This window comes from Bactrocera dorsalis, chromosome 5 (genome assembly GCF_023373825.1).
Source record: "Bactrocera dorsalis isolate Fly_Bdor chromosome 5, ASM2337382v1, whole genome shotgun sequence".
Taxonomy (NCBI): domain Eukaryota; kingdom Metazoa; phylum Arthropoda; class Insecta; order Diptera; family Tephritidae; genus Bactrocera; species Bactrocera dorsalis.
In genome coordinates this window covers 43,513,764-43,530,293 of record NC_064307.1, presented here as the reverse complement: position 1 = coordinate 43,530,293, position 16,530 = coordinate 43,513,764, and the positions used below count along the sequence as shown (strand labels likewise).

At 30.3% G+C, this 16,530-nt stretch overlaps 2 protein-coding genes across 9 annotated transcripts in view; both read right to left on the bottom strand.

Moving 5' to 3' along the window:
• Positions 1–564: 564 nt before the first annotated feature.
• Positions 565–1,927, bottom strand: LOC105229086 (60S ribosomal protein L8). Its single transcript, XM_011209166.4, has 3 exons — positions 1,830–1,927; positions 1,404–1,557; positions 565–1,334 (listed from the first exon to the last, which is right to left on the bottom strand). The coding sequence occupies exons 2-3, from the start codon at positions 1,539–1,541 to the stop codon at positions 702–704; spliced, it is 771 nt and encodes a 256-aa protein (XP_011207468.1). The 5' UTR covers positions 1,542–1,557; positions 1,830–1,927; the 3' UTR covers positions 565–701.
• Positions 1,928–4,814: 2,887 nt separating this feature from the next.
• LOC105229085 (serine/threonine-protein kinase mig-15) overlaps positions 4,815–16,530 on the bottom strand; it is a 29,001-nt gene continuing 17,285 nt past the window's right edge. For 7 of the 8 annotated variants that reach the window (XM_049458713.1, XM_049458714.1, XM_049458718.1 and 4 more), the window contains 7 exons: positions 11,747–12,244; positions 11,504–11,659; positions 9,965–10,132; positions 9,747–9,896; positions 9,529–9,663; positions 9,333–9,407; positions 4,815–9,253 (listed from right to left, as the gene is read on the bottom strand). In XM_049458713.1, coding sequence (XP_049314670.1) covers positions 9,080–9,253; positions 9,333–9,407; positions 9,529–9,663; positions 9,747–9,896; positions 9,965–10,132; positions 11,504–11,659; positions 11,747–12,244 — 1,356 coding nt within the window. In that variant the 3' untranslated portion in view covers positions 4,815–9,079. The remainder of the gene's footprint in view (positions 9,254–9,332; positions 9,408–9,528; positions 9,664–9,746; positions 9,897–9,964; positions 10,133–11,503; positions 11,660–11,746; positions 12,245–16,530) is intronic. The other variant, XM_049458721.1, reaches the window with a different exon arrangement.

Sequence of the window (16,530 nt, the reverse complement as noted above, 5' to 3'; positions counted from 1 at the left end):
GAATTTAATATTGAGGGTGAATAATATTATATACTTTTATGGTTTCATTTTAATTTAAACTTTTCTTTCTGTTTCTAATGAACGAACAATCTAACTTTGGGAAGATAACATATCTTGTTTAGAAAACTTTTCTTGATGAAATATCTTCAGGAAATTTGGCATGGATTAGTTATCAAGGCAACAATCTCCAAATAAGTTGTTCAGATCGGAACATTATAGCATATTGCTATAATATATATACTCGCACTCATCTAAGAAAATCAAATCGTGTGAATGGAAAAATATTTATTTTGACCAGATATCTGCTTTATATTCAGATTCATTTCAAGTTATGTACATCTGGCTGCCGTTAAAATAAATTTCCATCTTCCATTAAATCGGGTCCACATATCCTATACAAACGTGAAATCATGTCCACACAACGATTAAATCGTTATGTGTAATGCTGATTTTGTAAATCGATATCGAAGTTTTAAAGACTTGATTGAGAAATAAAAATATGTTAAAATCCAATAAATTGAGAGAAAAATATGTACCACCAAGTAATTTCCAAAATTCACACAATTTCATTTTAAAATAAAAATATTTTTATTTCTTCTGTGTAAATGCGAATCCATTTTAAATCCACCAACAAATACACAATCTCACTATTACAATATTCACTCCCTTCAACTAAACCCGGATTGTTGTTAAGTTCCAGTTTATTTGTCCTTGGTATCGCCCTTACCACCACGTATTCTACCGGTACGACGGGCAGCGATGAGACCGACCTTGCGACCAGCAGATGTACCACGCTTAACTGTGGAAGCTTTACCAATATGTTGATGGTTACCACCACCGTGAGGATGCTCAACGGGATTCATAGCAACACCACGCACCTTAGGCCAGCTGTTGCGTTTCACCTTGTATTTGTGGTATGCACGACCAGCCTTCAAGATGGGCTTGTCGATACGACCACCACCGGCAACAATACCAACCATAGCACGATTGGCAGAGGGAACAACTTTCTTGGCACCAGATGGCAGCTTAACGCGAGTCTTCTTGGTGTCAGGATTGTGGGCAATCACGGTGGCGTAGTTACCAGATGTACGAGCCAAACGGCCACGATCTCCGGTCTTTTCCTCCAAGTTGCAAATGATGGTACCTTCAGGCATCACGGACAATGGCATCACATTGCCGATTTGTAAAGTTGCTTTGCGGCCGCAGTATACGAATTGGCCGGTATGCATACCCTCAGGGGCGATGAACAATTCCTTACGGATCTTGTAGCGGTAGGGGTCACGGAAGTGTACGACAGCCAATGGAGCGCCACGGCCGGGATCGTGGATGATCTCCTACAATTGCAACATAAGAAATTTATAAATAAAAAAAATACAGAAGATAAAACAAAAAATGAAAATTACCTTAACAACACCACGGATGTATCCATTACGTTCGGAGAAATCGAGGGGTCTCAATTTAGCGGCTCCCTTACGCCTCTTAACATGGGCCTTGAAGACGGACCCAGCGCCTTTACGTTGTGCACGAATAACACGACCCATTTTTGGCTTTCAATACCTAGAGAACGGAAAAAATGCACACTAAATATTATAACCGCACAATTAATTTTGTATATATGCGCCATCAAATATGTACACATATGCAACACTAGCCATCGCCGCCAAGTTTTTGGAATGTGTAGAAAATATAAATATAATCGTTATTAATATAAAATATTTTTAACTTTGATGTAATAATCATGTTAGTTTCACGTTTAAATAATAATTTTGCGGCGATGGCTCGTATAAATTGAAATATTTGAAGATTAAATTGCAGCACAAAGCACCCACCAAGCCTGTAAAATTAGAAAAGAAAGAGAAGTAGAGAAGTAGGAAGAAAAGTACAAAACATGACAATTTGACATTTGGCCGACAATATTGCCAACCGTAATGACAGTTCACAGCACCACACTATTGAGAATGATGCGCACTTCCGTCCAGATGTGTTATTTTAATTTTCATTCCGAAAGTGTATAATTTAAAATATTAGCTGGTGGGTAATATCAGGAAATTTATGGTATGCATATAAGTATATGAATCAATTTATACCGAGATATATTATTTATTATAGTTAATATGTAGCCAAACTGATTTAATGTATTTGTGTTCATTTTTAACCCTTTGTTGAGCACGAAATCGCTATAAAATGCTGAAATTCAATATTTTTAATTTATTTTCTGTAAACAGTTCTCAAATGTGCATATTTTCCCCCGCAGCCAATTCTGATAAGGAATTTAAATTAAAATATTTTGCATAACTTTATGAAAGCTGCAAGTTTTGTTATTTTTATGTTTTTATAAGGGTTAAATTTTATTCCGTTTTATTAGGTACTTCCGCTCCTCTATTTCTAAATTATATGGCCGCTAAAGAGTTTATATTCTACATAATAACAATGTTAGAGCTATTATTATTTATCAAAAATTTTTATCGGTCTGGATTTGAGGAATAAGTTGAAAGTAATTTAAAGATAGTAAACTACTATAACAATTGTTATAAATATATACAAATGTTATAACTGTTGTTTCACAACTAGTTTTCTATCAAGTTGAAAGACCTTGACGGGATATAGTTTCATTTACGCTGTTTTGTAGCGGCAGAAAATAGCCATAGCCCTGTAATAATTTGGAGGAATGCTTCCGAGCCGGATAAAAATCCTATCCTTTGCGGGTACATACCCCTAATGGTCGTAACCATTTCCAGTTTCATAGTTATTATTGTAGCGACAAAATTCTGCCGAGTTGACAGTCCTTGGCCAGATAAAATCCGGTTCCGGTTACGTAGACCTTTTTTAGAGTGCTTTTGAAAGACTTTATTTATCTATACAATTTATGATTTCTAAGTGATAACAGTGTGATGTATTATCAAGACATTCTTCGAATATAATACAAGTATTTCTCCCATTCTAAGCGTTTTAATATAAAAATGTTTACTACTTACATTAATGGTATTGAAAATTAAATAAAAAAATGTTTAAGGAAAATGATGTTAATAAATACATTAAAAACAAATAATCATGCAAACGAACCAGAAACTTAATATAAATATATGTATATTTAATATATAATTCACCCAGTCATCATCACTTTTAGGCAATAAATATTTTCAATAAACCGACAACAGTTGAAAATTTCCGTACCCTCAATATTAAAAGCTTTTTCTTAACGTCCAAAACGGTTTTTTTTTAGGGCCACACCTACTGTGACCGCTTAAAAAAGTGATCTTTGGGAATTTTGAACGAAAACTACTGTGCGATTTTTTAAAATTTTGAATCTTTTTTTATTACATAAATATTAAAGATACACTAGAATTAAAAAAAAACACAACGAAAAAATTTTAGCGAGTTAATCGCTATTTCATAATATTCACATTTACAAAACAAATAACTAAATCCAATTTTAAAATTTTAATTTAATTTTGATAAAAACGGTTTTAAACATAAACTAATTGAGGGAGTGGAACAGAGCGGCTACACTTTAAAAGGCTGTAACTCAAAAATATATAAAATATTCATTTAAGTTTAAGTATATTATTTTCGTAGGTATAGCCTATTATATTATTGTAAACTAAAAATTGTTTTTTGTTTCTGAAATATAAATCTAGGTGTACTCCCTAAAATACTTACTATTAAGGGGTTAAATCCATTTGTGAATTAAAAAAATCGATTTTTTGGCATATAGTACATACATATATCGACAACTCGGTAAATATTTTCGGAGATTCCAACTTTTTGTAAAAAAAATTTAGTAGAAAATTTTTCTAGTAACGTTGTTTTCCGAGTTAGGGAGAAAGATTTTCGGATACGTCTACACCGATCGACTTGAAATTTTCACACGGCCTTCGTAGACATTTTTTTCAGGTAATGATTGAAGGAATCAGATTTTTGATTATATTTACGAATTTTCGAGCCACTCTGAGTGTGAATTTTTTCATAAAAAAATATTTTTTAAGCCGTAATTTTGTCAAATATTTTGACTAGTCTTAGATCATTACCTGTATTTATCTATTGTACCATTATAATATATTTTTTATTTATGTTTTGGCCATAGATTTAATTTTAAGCCGAGAAATCTTTCATCCCGCTAGGCACTTTTTTTCAGAGGTTCACCTAGGGAATCCAACATTTTTTCAAAATGAATCGCCTATTAATAAATTTAAGAAATGTACATTTTTATTTAATTATTAAATAAAATGTCATTAAAAAATTCACAAAAAAGTTATTTTCTGATTTGCTCGTGGATTTACCCCGCGAGATAAAAAAATGATTTTTTTGCATATTCAGATATGTACATGTTTGAGGAATATGGTCTCAAAATTTTTACTTGAAATCTGTAAGACAGCGAAAGTTATCGGCCGGTAGGTGGAGCGGTGTCAAACGCCCTGATTCGTCGCGGTCTAAGATGAGTCGCCGAGGAACACCCGCCCTTATCAGGTACTTCCCTCTACGTGCATCACAGAAAAAAATTTTAAAATTGTAAACAGCAACACCCCGCACCGCCGCACAGGACATTTTCAACGATAGCGTTGCTTCATCAAAGAATACACATTCTATTTTTTATTTTTTGCCATTTTAATTTTGAGGTTATATATATATATATTTCATATTTATTTCAATTAATATTTAGATATATGCGCTTTTGGCGCAACAATGCGCACAATTATATATAAAAAAAATAATAAAAATAATGTGTAGTTTCGATAGTGAAAATTAAGAAGACAGAATACAAAGGATTGGCCGGTTAAGAAGTATGTATACATTAGATTCCAACAATACGCCAATTAACACAAATCCAAATACATTTATTAATTAATTACATAACTAATAGGTTAAAAACGAACAAACAAACAAACAAATATACATCGATTGAAGTAACTTCCAGTGTGGCTTAAAAATTTCTAAATTTCCATATACTTTTTTGTAGATTTCATTACAAGAACACGAAAAAGCTTAGTGAAAAAACAAGTTCGCAAATGTTGTCTGTATGTATGTATGTATGTATTTTGCAAAAAAAAAAAGAATATACCGTGTTGCACACAAATAATTATATAGGGTGTTTGGTTGACTGGAACACTTCAATATGAAGCGCCAACCACGCACTGCGACAACAGCAAAACAAATTGTTTATGCTTCTACAAATACAACACACAGCGAGAAACGTTAAGTAGCAAGTATTTTGCAGAAAAAAGGAGCATAAATAATTTTAAATTTTAATATTTTTTTTTAGATTTTTTAGCGTTGGCGTTACAAATTATGTGGTTGTGCTAAAAGTACAGTTAAAGTTACAGTTATCGGCATTGATTTGGGGCACATGTAAGAGTGTGAGGTGAAGTACAAAAACATTTAGCTATACATACCGATACTGAGCGCAGCAAAAACAAATTTTAAATGTATGTATATGTAAGTGAACTAATTACAATTAAAAATTACAAATTAAATTTGTTGCAGCTGCATATTTTCCCGACTTTTGCTTCTATCTGTTTATGATTGCATGTGTTAACTCTTAATTTGTTGCTTTGCTTCTTCTCATTTATTTTATAAACTTATTTTTGTTGCTCATTTAATGCACCATTAATGCACCATTAACGCATTTATATACATATGTATGTATATATATTTAATGTATACATATATGTATATATGTCTGTGTGTATTTAATTTTGTAATTCATTTGTGTGTGTGTGTGTGTGTGTACGCATTCATTCTTTATTGCGAGCGCCGTTTTTTAGGCGCTTTGTAAAAAGTTCAGTAAAAAATGCTTAACTAGGCCGTTTAGTATTCTTATGTATGTATATAAACTGCTTCATTTATTTAGCTTTCTTTTTTATCTTTATTTTATGCTTTAATATTTATTTTTTCTTTTTTATTTTACTTATTTACTTCATTGCAATGCTTTGCAGCCGCACATTTTGCGTCTTTAAATATTTTTTTAATTCTTTAAATGTGTCTATTTGCGTGTATGTGTGTGTGTCTCGTGTGTAACGCTGGCTGTCAATCGCTACATTTTTATGCTAATACTATTATTAGTACGTTTTTTTTTGTAATATTTACTTAATGCACGACACCCCACTTCACTCATTGATGCGCTATTTGTTTTTGCTTTTTACATACATAGCTCGAGTTTCATACATTTTCTATGCGTTTTACATATATATATGTATACCATTTCCGGTTTCCATTCCATATGCTCTATTCACTTTTTCGCATTAATTGTTATTATATAATATATTCTCCATTTATTTGTATTTATGTACTATCACTTAGGTTTTTACAAATGGCGTTTCAATTCAATTTTTATTAGAAAACCGAAATGAAAAAATAATATGTAAACAAATAAAAAATAAATAAAAAAAAGTATAAAAAATATAATAAAAAAGTATAAAAAAAATAAAAAGTATAAAAAAATATCAAATAAAGTATAAAAATATAAATAAATAAAAATATTTTATCACAAAAAATTATAAAAAAATTAAAAGAAAGTAAACACAAAAAAATACCAAAAAAAAAAAAAATAGCACAAAAAAATTAAAAAAAGAAAAATTCAATTTAAGAAAAACAAAAAATTTATTACAACACATACGCAACTACATAGCAAGACAAACCTAAATAAACCCAGCATGGAAGCGGCGGTGCTACGTTGGGCAACCAAAATATAAACTACTACTTTTTCATGTAAAGAGTAAAAATTGTATTTGTGTATATAATTAATAGTATGCAATAAATTCATTACAAAAAGAAATATTTATATACTCATATCTTACATACATAAGTATATGTTAAATAAGAAAAAGTGCATACGAATGCTTTCGTACATTTTCACATAAATATATTTAATCTTTTTTTTTTGATACTTGTGGTTCTCGTTTATTGCAAGGACAAATTGGCTTAGCTTAAAATTATGATTTCAATAAAAAACATACATGTGTGCAAAATTTATTTGCTTTAAAAAATCAATGTTGAAAAACAAAAAAATCGAATACAGTTGGCATAACCGCCTTTTATGTGTACGCGCGCATTGTGCACTGAATTTGTCAACATAATTTTACAAGCTGGGCTCTACAAATTCGTATGCTACGCCTTTCTAACACACAACGCGCACGTAAAACGCTCTTAGACGCACATATATTGCTCATTATTCACTTTGAAACATTCGCTATATCTCTTTTCCCTCTTTGTTTGCATTTCGCGTCACTTTCAGGCATTTATCCTTTTCCATTTTTATCAATTTAGCACGAGGTACACCGCTTGTCGCAATTTTCGCGTAGTTTTCTAAAACATGGCGCTTAAAAAATTGTCGAAACGTGCAATTTGTTCAAATATAACAAAAAATTGGCACTCACTGTGAGTAATGCTCACATAAATAACATATTTTTAAACATTTCAAATAAAATACTTTACTAAAACAGCTTCCAAATAGACAATGGTGCCGCAAAATTTAGCAAAATGACAAAATTATTATTTTTTTACACTGTCATGAGCATCGAAAATAAAATAAATTAAAGGTTTTTGACATTTTAAAAACCTAACACATGAACAGTTACACTAAACAAGTGACGCACAGCGTATGCAAAAAAGAACTTTGAATTTTGTTTTATGTTTTAATATTAGTATTTATACATATATCGTGTATTAATTTTTTTAATAAATATCAATTGAAAATTATTTTGAACATAATCTCACTAAATGAGAATGAACAAAAAAGAAAAAAAAACAGAAACGGCAAAATAAATTATTTTCAAAGTAATTTAGGTTGATCTGGTTAAATAGTTAACTCAAAAACAAAAACAAAAAAAAAATAGCGCTTTACTTCAAATAACAGAAAAATTAATATTTGAAGAACATAACCTTACTAAAATTAAAGTTAACACAAAATCAAAAAATATAAAAAATTACCGTTTTACTTCAAGAAGCAGCAAAATTAATTTTTGAAGAACATAAATGAAAGTTAATGTAAGTATTTATTTTTTTTTTTTTTTAATTTTACACAACTTTTGATAATTATTAAATTTTTGATGATGATAACCTTACTAAAATGAGAAATAACTACAAAATGTAATGTCAAAAGTAAGAAAAAATAATATTTTTTTATTTTACACAAGTTTCAATAGTTTTTAAATGTTTGAAAAACATAACCTTACTAAATGTAATGTTAAAAACTAGCAAAATATATTTTTTTATTTTTACAGAAGTTTTAATAAAAATAGTTAAATTTTTTTGACAACTCTTTGTCTAAAAATAATAAATTTTGAAATTATAATTGCAAAAACTCATGAAAAGTTCCAAAAACTAAAAAAAAGCTCTTCTTCGCAAACGCAGTGCGTTCACTTGTGTTTGTGTCTAACCATATTTCAATGCAAATCTCGTCTGCGTTTTAATTTAATATATTTTTTAAATCAATTTCATTGCGATAATTCATTTCCATGCTTATGTTTCTTTTGTTCTCTATATAAATTTGGATAACACAACTAAATTACATATTAAAATACATGTCGACAGCGTGCTGCATAACGGTTAGTTTTTGCTAGCGCAAATCCATTTCCATGTACTTTTCGATACATATTTCAAACGTACCGTCAAAAGGTACACGCACATCCGCTCCACTTTCCATTGCTTTCCAGGTTTTGGCATATATATTTCCAAATTAAATAGCTGGCATTTCATTGCAAAACATTTTCAAAACTCTTTTGCGTCGCAAGTCTGCTAATGTTTTTCAAGTGTATGTATGTGTGTGTGTATTCATTTCATATCCAGCATTAAGCATTTTATTTTATTTTTGTTTTATCTGTCACGTTATTGTGTTTTTATTATTTATATATATATATATATATATTTATATATTATTAATTTAAAATTCTCTTATAATTAGGAGAAACAAAACGTTCGATTGTGTCGTAATCAATCAGCGTTATCGTTATAATTTCAATGTTTTGTTTTCTGTTTTCAATTAGATTTCTTCACTCTATGCTCTCTACGCTCCATATATAAATCGTATGTGCTTCTACGTTGCGCAATATATCACTTCGAATCCTTTGAATTCTCTGACTGATTACCAATTGGCCATGCCTGGCTTGTTGAGTGTCATGAAGTATATTTGACATGATGATGCACCTTTGGCACTACTAAAGAACACCTTGTCATTGCGTTCGCACAGGAATTTCAAGCGCTGTGCTTTTTTGTGCATAAACACACCGTCCAAATGACCGCTTTCAACTGAACGAATCTGTCGCGAAGGAATAGTAAGGTAAATACATTTAGGATTAGAGACTTTTAGCGAAATAAGTTCAAAGCTTAATACTCACTTCTATTGCTTTATTGCCCCAGCCCATGATTTGTCCTGTGCCGATGTAGGCCACGGATGTCGGCATTTCACCCCACTGCGAAAGTGAATAGTGAATAAATATGAGAAATATAATAAACAAACATTTTTATATAATACTATATACAAAAATATTATATAAAATATTTGAAATATACATAAAAAATGTTAGTAAATACCTGCAAAACAATATTCTTTGAAACTCGTCCAACCGTATTTACATAGACACCTTCATTGTCGTAGCAGAGCAAGAGCTGCATGCCATTTGAATTTGGAAGCGCCACTATACAATGCGGAATGATTGCATCATGAGTCTGTTCATCAAGAAAAAAACAAGATAATAGATCAGTAAGCCACAGATTAACAAAAAAAATGTTTGCAAACATGTTCGACTTACATGTTTAGGAAGATAAATATCGTATACTTCAGCGGAGTCCAAGTCCACAGCGTGGAAACCCTCGGCAGAACCATAAATCACTTTAAGACGTGATTGATCCTCTATGGTGAGATCAACTAATAACGGACGATGCTCTAAATCGCCGAAGTTCTAAGGAGAGAAAATAATTTTTAGTAATTCAATTAAAATTTGGAATTTTAGCGCTCAATATAGCATACCTTAAATGCCATAAATTTGTGATATGGCTTGGGAGCCCATGCATAAATTTCAATCGAGTCTTTTAATGCGATCACTAGGAACTTAATCCTTTCGTATTTCACAATTTTAAAATGTACAGCACCTTGTAAATCACCAACATTTATCCAGCCATTGCGACGCTCCACTTGCTGCTTGAAAAAAAGTAAATGCAATTAATAAAAAATTAGAAGAAATTGTTAAAAGTTAATAGAAAATAACGTTTTCTTTTCTCGATGAAAATTTTGCCTCATTATATAGCAACATTGTGCAAATGTTTCATGGCACCCTGCAACATTGCTCAATTTTTTAAATGATAAAAGAAAAATAAATGGCATCCTATTATAAATCAGCTGTTGTTTGTTTTCATTTTCATAATTAGTACATATAATACAATAAACTTATTAAACTGTAGTTTACGAAAATAATAAAAATAAGTTTGCCATTTAACACCACACTTGAGAGCGTAGAAAATGTTGCACTATTGCCGGATTAGAAGGTAACACTCTGAGAAAAGAACAATCGAACCTGAAAACATGTTTGAGGAAAGAACACACAATTTTGACAGCATAGGGCACCATTTTTGTAAGAAAAGAAAAATTATCTGTTAAATCGGACTATAAATGTTACTTTTCTGAAAGACTAGAAACCAGCGACACCTAAGGGGCTCATTTTTATCAGATGCATTTTTTAAGAAAGAGGAAGACCCCCACTCCGTTGGAGAGACCTGGCTGCACTTGGTATCTCGAATTGGCGCCAAATTGCGAAAAGTAGAACCGACGCGCTGTTGTTAACTTGCCTATAACCGCATAAGTGGAGTCTACGCCAATAAAGAGGAAGAACTTGTTTAAAATACGATCAAAATCGGTTGAAAGTACAGTAAATTATAATTGTGAACATGCAGATCCTCCGTCCAATCGACCCACGTAGAAATTGAAATTGAATATTGAAGGTTTCACATTGTCTAAAGGAGAGACAACCACTAGAGTCTTAATACTACCATTTTAGATTTTGATTTAACCAAGTTTGGAAACATGATCCATAGAGTAATATTTTGGCGCTCAGTGACCGCAAGCCTCCTGACACGCATTAATGAAATCAATATCCGCAGATTAGAGCAATTTTTGACAAAAAAAAAAAATACTTTTAGGAAAATATCAGATTGAAAGAAGTAAAACTGCTGAAGTGGTGCTGGGCTGCTTCAAGTGCTTCGCTGACACAAACAAAGAATAATGAAGACGCATAGATTATAAAAAAAACTTCAGTAGCGGGCGTTGTCTAAGGAACTGAGGACTAACATTGCTAAATTTTGCTTTGCTATACTAAATATAAAAAAGATTTCAAATAAGTTGAGTCAGGAGTAGGAAGAAATAAATATTTTAATAGAATCTCATCTTTTGGACTTACTAAAAGGCGAATATAATTGGAAAAGCGGAAAAATTTAACTCGTATTTTTACAAGTTGTAGGCGAGTCTATAATAACTTTTTCTTTTTAATTTGAGTAAAAATCTGCTCTAACTTACATCAGAAAGCCCGTCGGTACGCAGGATTTTCGATTTCAGCCATGATAAATAATAAACGCGCACACGGTTCTTTTTGCCCGATATGGTAACCAAAATATTTTGACCTTCTAGCACCTCCATTTGTTGGAAACGACGACGCGAGATCAGTTGATACACCTGAAAAATGACACAAAGTAAATATATAAAATACATAGGTATATATGTACATATATATATGTATATACGAATTGCATTTCTACACACCTTTCCCTGTCCAGAGCGATCCAGCAGCATCAGGCCATTCTCGGTGCCGATCAACAGATTGACACCCCACAATGCTGCGCATAATATCTCCGAATTGAAACGTTTCTTATATTTGCGTATTTCTGGTGTGTCGCTGGTCGCCTCGTGCGATGTCGGCGTCACATTGACATTTATATGCGATTCACGACGCGTTGGTCCCGAGCCGCCAGCACCAAAACCGAATGTGAGGAAACTACGCTGTTTCTGTTGCAGCGCATAGGCGTGTGGTGGCAAATTGGAGGATGATGATGGCGGCGTTGATATATTGGAAGAAGAAGAAGCAGATTTGTGCAATAAATTAGTAATACTGCTGGTAGATCTAGTTTTGCTAATTGAATTTTTCGGACTATTCTGCCGCGACGATGACGACAACGAAATTGTCGACTGCGGCGAATTGTTCGAACTGATAAACGACTTTGATGGCGTGGAATGCACTGATGAGTTGATGGCCGCTTGATACTGTCGTGTACGGCGATAAAAGCCAACATATTACACATGCACACACAAATACGTTTCAATTTAGCGAGGATATTGCATTTATTTTGTTTGTTTGTTCGTTTTATTTTTTATTTTTGGCAATTTTTTTTTGTTTTTAAAAGAGGAAAGAAAATAAAAAAAAAATAATTTGTTAATATTTTTTGCTTATATTAAAGTTAATAATATATTATTACTATTTACACATACATATACAATTATAGAGTTTATTTTTAGTGTTAAAAAAGTAATATATTCACCACTTGCTTCTATGCTTGACATGCGAGAGTGTGTGCTACACTTGTTATACTCAATAAAGAACTCATCACCAGCGAGTAAATACATACATACATGTATAGAGATAGTGTTACGCATGATTACTGGCGCAGTACATGCAAATAAAATGCGCGAAATATATTAATGTATGAGAAATGCCACTTTTGGGCGCAGGAGAAAACTATTTTTAAGCCAATAAGTTGAGTAACGGCAACTTCAAATAGTATATACTATATGCAGAGTTGCACGAATATTCATACGTAACGGTATTGTAATGTAATGAATAAAAATCGATTTAAGTAGACGCTGTCACCCAATTCACTTACTTTCAGAAAATTATATGGAATTAGTCTATATAGATGATAATGATATACTGTTAGTTATACTATATAGTAGGTATATGTTGTTGATAGCCTTAGGCACTAACAACTTTTGAGTGCAGAAACTAGAAATCTAGTTAATTATAGATAATAATATGAGAGTATGTGTTAAGTCTTTCCCAGACGCCATGGAATCGGTGGTACAAAAGAGGAAATAAAGAACTTGTCGAAAGTATTTGCAATCATTTAGTAGCTGAGGTTATTATAATTGAGTGTTTGTGTGTGTATATATGTATATATAGTCTGTGTATGCAAATGTTTGCTAATTTAATTTTATTCAATAACAAAATTATCATTAATTATTACTTAATTAATTTTTTTTTTTTTTGAAAAATCATACGCATGTCTGTTATATTGTGTGTTGCGTGTGTAGGCAAAAATATTATATGTATATATAAGTGGGTTGTGTAGCAAAAAAAAAATTTAAAATAAATATTTTTTTTAATTAAATTTTTTTTTTTATTTTATGATTTTCATGAAAATAATGTAAATAGTTCTCCTGATAAATGAAAAAAAAATAAAAAAAAATATTTAAGGAACTGAGGTAGACCATATTTTCTCTATTCAATTATTATTTTTAACCTTTTTTAACTTTCCGCCCAAATGTAGGCAACGTTTTGTATAAAAGTAATGTTATTATACAAATGTTATAGAAAGTACGGGTATGCATACTTTTTATAAGAAAATCCTACGAGTATTAACGTTTCTTTTTTGATTTTTTTTCTTATCTAAAATTGAAAAATTTTCCTAATGCGAAAATATACATAAAACATATATGTATAAATGTATAATGGAGAAATTTTCAAAACATAGATTAGTTACAATTGTCTGAAATACAATTTTATGCAATAAACACATATATTTGAAGTTTTTAGAGCTCAAACTTGCATATTTTATTGATTCTAGCATGCCACACAGATTATAACAAACATACGCAAATTGTACGAGTATTTAAGGGGTTACATGGGTTACGGCTTTCAAATCAAATTCAAATCGATTTTTTATTGTCTTATTAAATTCTACAACTCCTATAGAATATTGTACTAAATTTTCAAGTTGATCCGAGGAATAGTTTCGGAGAGCTTTGATTGAGAACTTGTGCGCTCGAAGCGTTTTTCCCGAATTTCTCGAGATCTACTCAACCGATCTTCGTGAAACTTTACATAGGTCTTTGAGGTACAATTCTTAAAGACTTGAACGAAGAATTTTTTTTCGATTAGAACTATTTGAAAAAAATGTCGTGAAATTTTCAAAGAGATTTTAATTTTTTTGTAAATATGTCTGCCAAAAATTCAATTTCCAGTTTTCTTTCCTTCGTCCAAGTTCTAAGTTAAGTTAACTAAAACACATTTTTTTCATTTTAGATGATCCTGTAAGGAGTTATGCTACCAACGCGGAAGCTTCTTTCGTCCGAGGGATCACAGGAAATGGCGTTGCAATGGCCAAGTTTAAAATATTTTTTTTTCAAAAAATTTCATTATTTCTTTGTTAATAGTGCAAATGAAAAATTCTAATAAAATAATTAATTTTTTATATGAGAAAAAATTGCTGAAAAAGGGCGGTTATTAACCCGAAGAAACCTATGTAACTCCTTAAATAGGTTTATTGAGAATGTTGCTCACAAAATTAAACAAATATAAATAGGTTCATGAAAGGCAACACAAATTTATACTTTGTTAAATACTCTTAGCGGTATATAAAAAGTTTGTATTTTTTCCTCATTTTAAATTGATTTTTTTTTAATATTTTTTTTTTTTTTGAAATATTTGTTTTTTAATTTGTAATAATAATTTTTAATATGCAGATGCATAGATATTTTTTAATTATTATTTTTTTTTTTGTTATGATTATTTTTATTTTAATATTTAATATTTAATATTTTAGTTTTTTTTTTTAATTTTAATGAAAAACCTCTATGAGCTGGCTTAACTATTTCAGAGTATGTAAAAAAAAGCATAACACATATTATACAAAAAAAAGTTGTAATCAAAGGTAGAAGAGAAAATGAAAATTATTTTACCAATACATTAAAATTAACTAGTAGGAAAACATTTAGAGACTTGCGGGTGATTTACTATTATTTATATATATATTTTGTTTTTTTTTACTTCTAAATTTAGTGATGCTATACATTGTCTTATATCAAACAACAGAGTATTTGCTTTTTACAGACACTAGCCACTTTGTTGTTACTCATACTGTTATTTATTTGCGAGTGGTTGCTAATTTAGACTTGCAATTATTTATTTTTTAATTTTTTGTTTTTGTTTTTTTAATTTTTTGTATATTTGTATATTTTATTGTTGGTGTTTATGAAATACTTACTATTTGTTTTTAATTGCAATTTGGCATATTGATAATTTGTTAAAAATTTCGTTGTGGCCATCAGCTCAAACACAAACGTCGCGGAAAGACAAAGCACAATGAAGAAAAATTTTATTTTGTTATATAATTGTATCATTTTTAAAAAAAGGGTGTACATTTATATTTGATTTATACGAGAAATCAACAAGTTCTAACCAACATGCCAACAAAAATCACTTTTATCAGTTCAACAAAAACTAACCTACAAATACGCTGACTCAACAGCGACACAAAAAATGTAAACAAAATAAACACTGACTAAGTTGGTGAGAAAAGAATTGCAAATGTTTGTGGTCAGCTGCTGCTGAGATGCCTACAAACTAAAACAAACAAACAAAACCGTTAGAATACTATGCTTAATTGATCAGTGTTGTGTTGTTGTGGCAGCAGGCAAGTCAGTTCGGTTAATTTTTTATTTCTTTTTCTAAAGCTACTAAATTGTTGTGGTTTTTGTTGTTTGTTGCTTGTTAATCAATATGTAAAACAAAAGTAAATGGTTTAGTTGTACTAATGTAACGGTAAACATTACACGCCACGCCAAACAAATGATTTCGATTGCCATCAACTCGTTTTTGTTGTTGTTTTTATTAGTCACAAAATATGTAGAAGAGTTCAATTAAGTGAACCGTTTAGTTTGTATGCCACACCTACACAAAAATTAGTTAGCCAAACATAGACAAACAACTCGACACTAAGATATTAAGAAAGTTTTAGGCAAAAAGCTTAACATTTTTTCGAACATATTTTCGTCATAATTATTTTTAAAGCATATTAAGTTTAATTTGTAAGTAATTTTTACTAAAAACCTAAAACTAAATCAGACTTTTAAAATATTGATGTAAAAATGGTTTTCAGGGTTGTATTTTGGTAACAAAAATAACGGTTTGAGGCACTTATCTATATGTTACATAAATTTCTGATTTAAATAATATTTTAAATGAATTTAATTAAAGTAGCGCAATTTAAAAAAAATTATCAATTACCAAAAATCATTTAATTATAATTTAAGTTTAAAAGTTAAGTCACTTTCAATTAATTTTCAAAAAAAATTTTTTTGCGCTCCAAAATGTAGGCAATATTTTTTGCTATTTTAGGAAAGCATAAGAGAAATAAGTGAAATTTGACTATTATTATTATCTTCGCTAAAATTGATTTATTTATTTTTTATTAAATTTGGTTGACTATTTTTTTTGTGCGCCAAAATGTAGGCAATATCGTTTGGTATGAAAAAAAGAGATTTTACAGCTTAAA

Coding starts and splice junctions, on each gene's coding strand:
- LOC105229086 (XM_011209166.4), bottom strand. CDS start 1,541: ATGGGTCGTGTTATTCGTGCACAACGTAAAGGCGCTGGGTCCGTCTTC. Junction 1,335..1,403: donor ACATCCGTGGTGTTGTTAAG/GTAATTTTCATT, acceptor TTGCAATTGTAG/GAGATCATCCACGATCCCGG.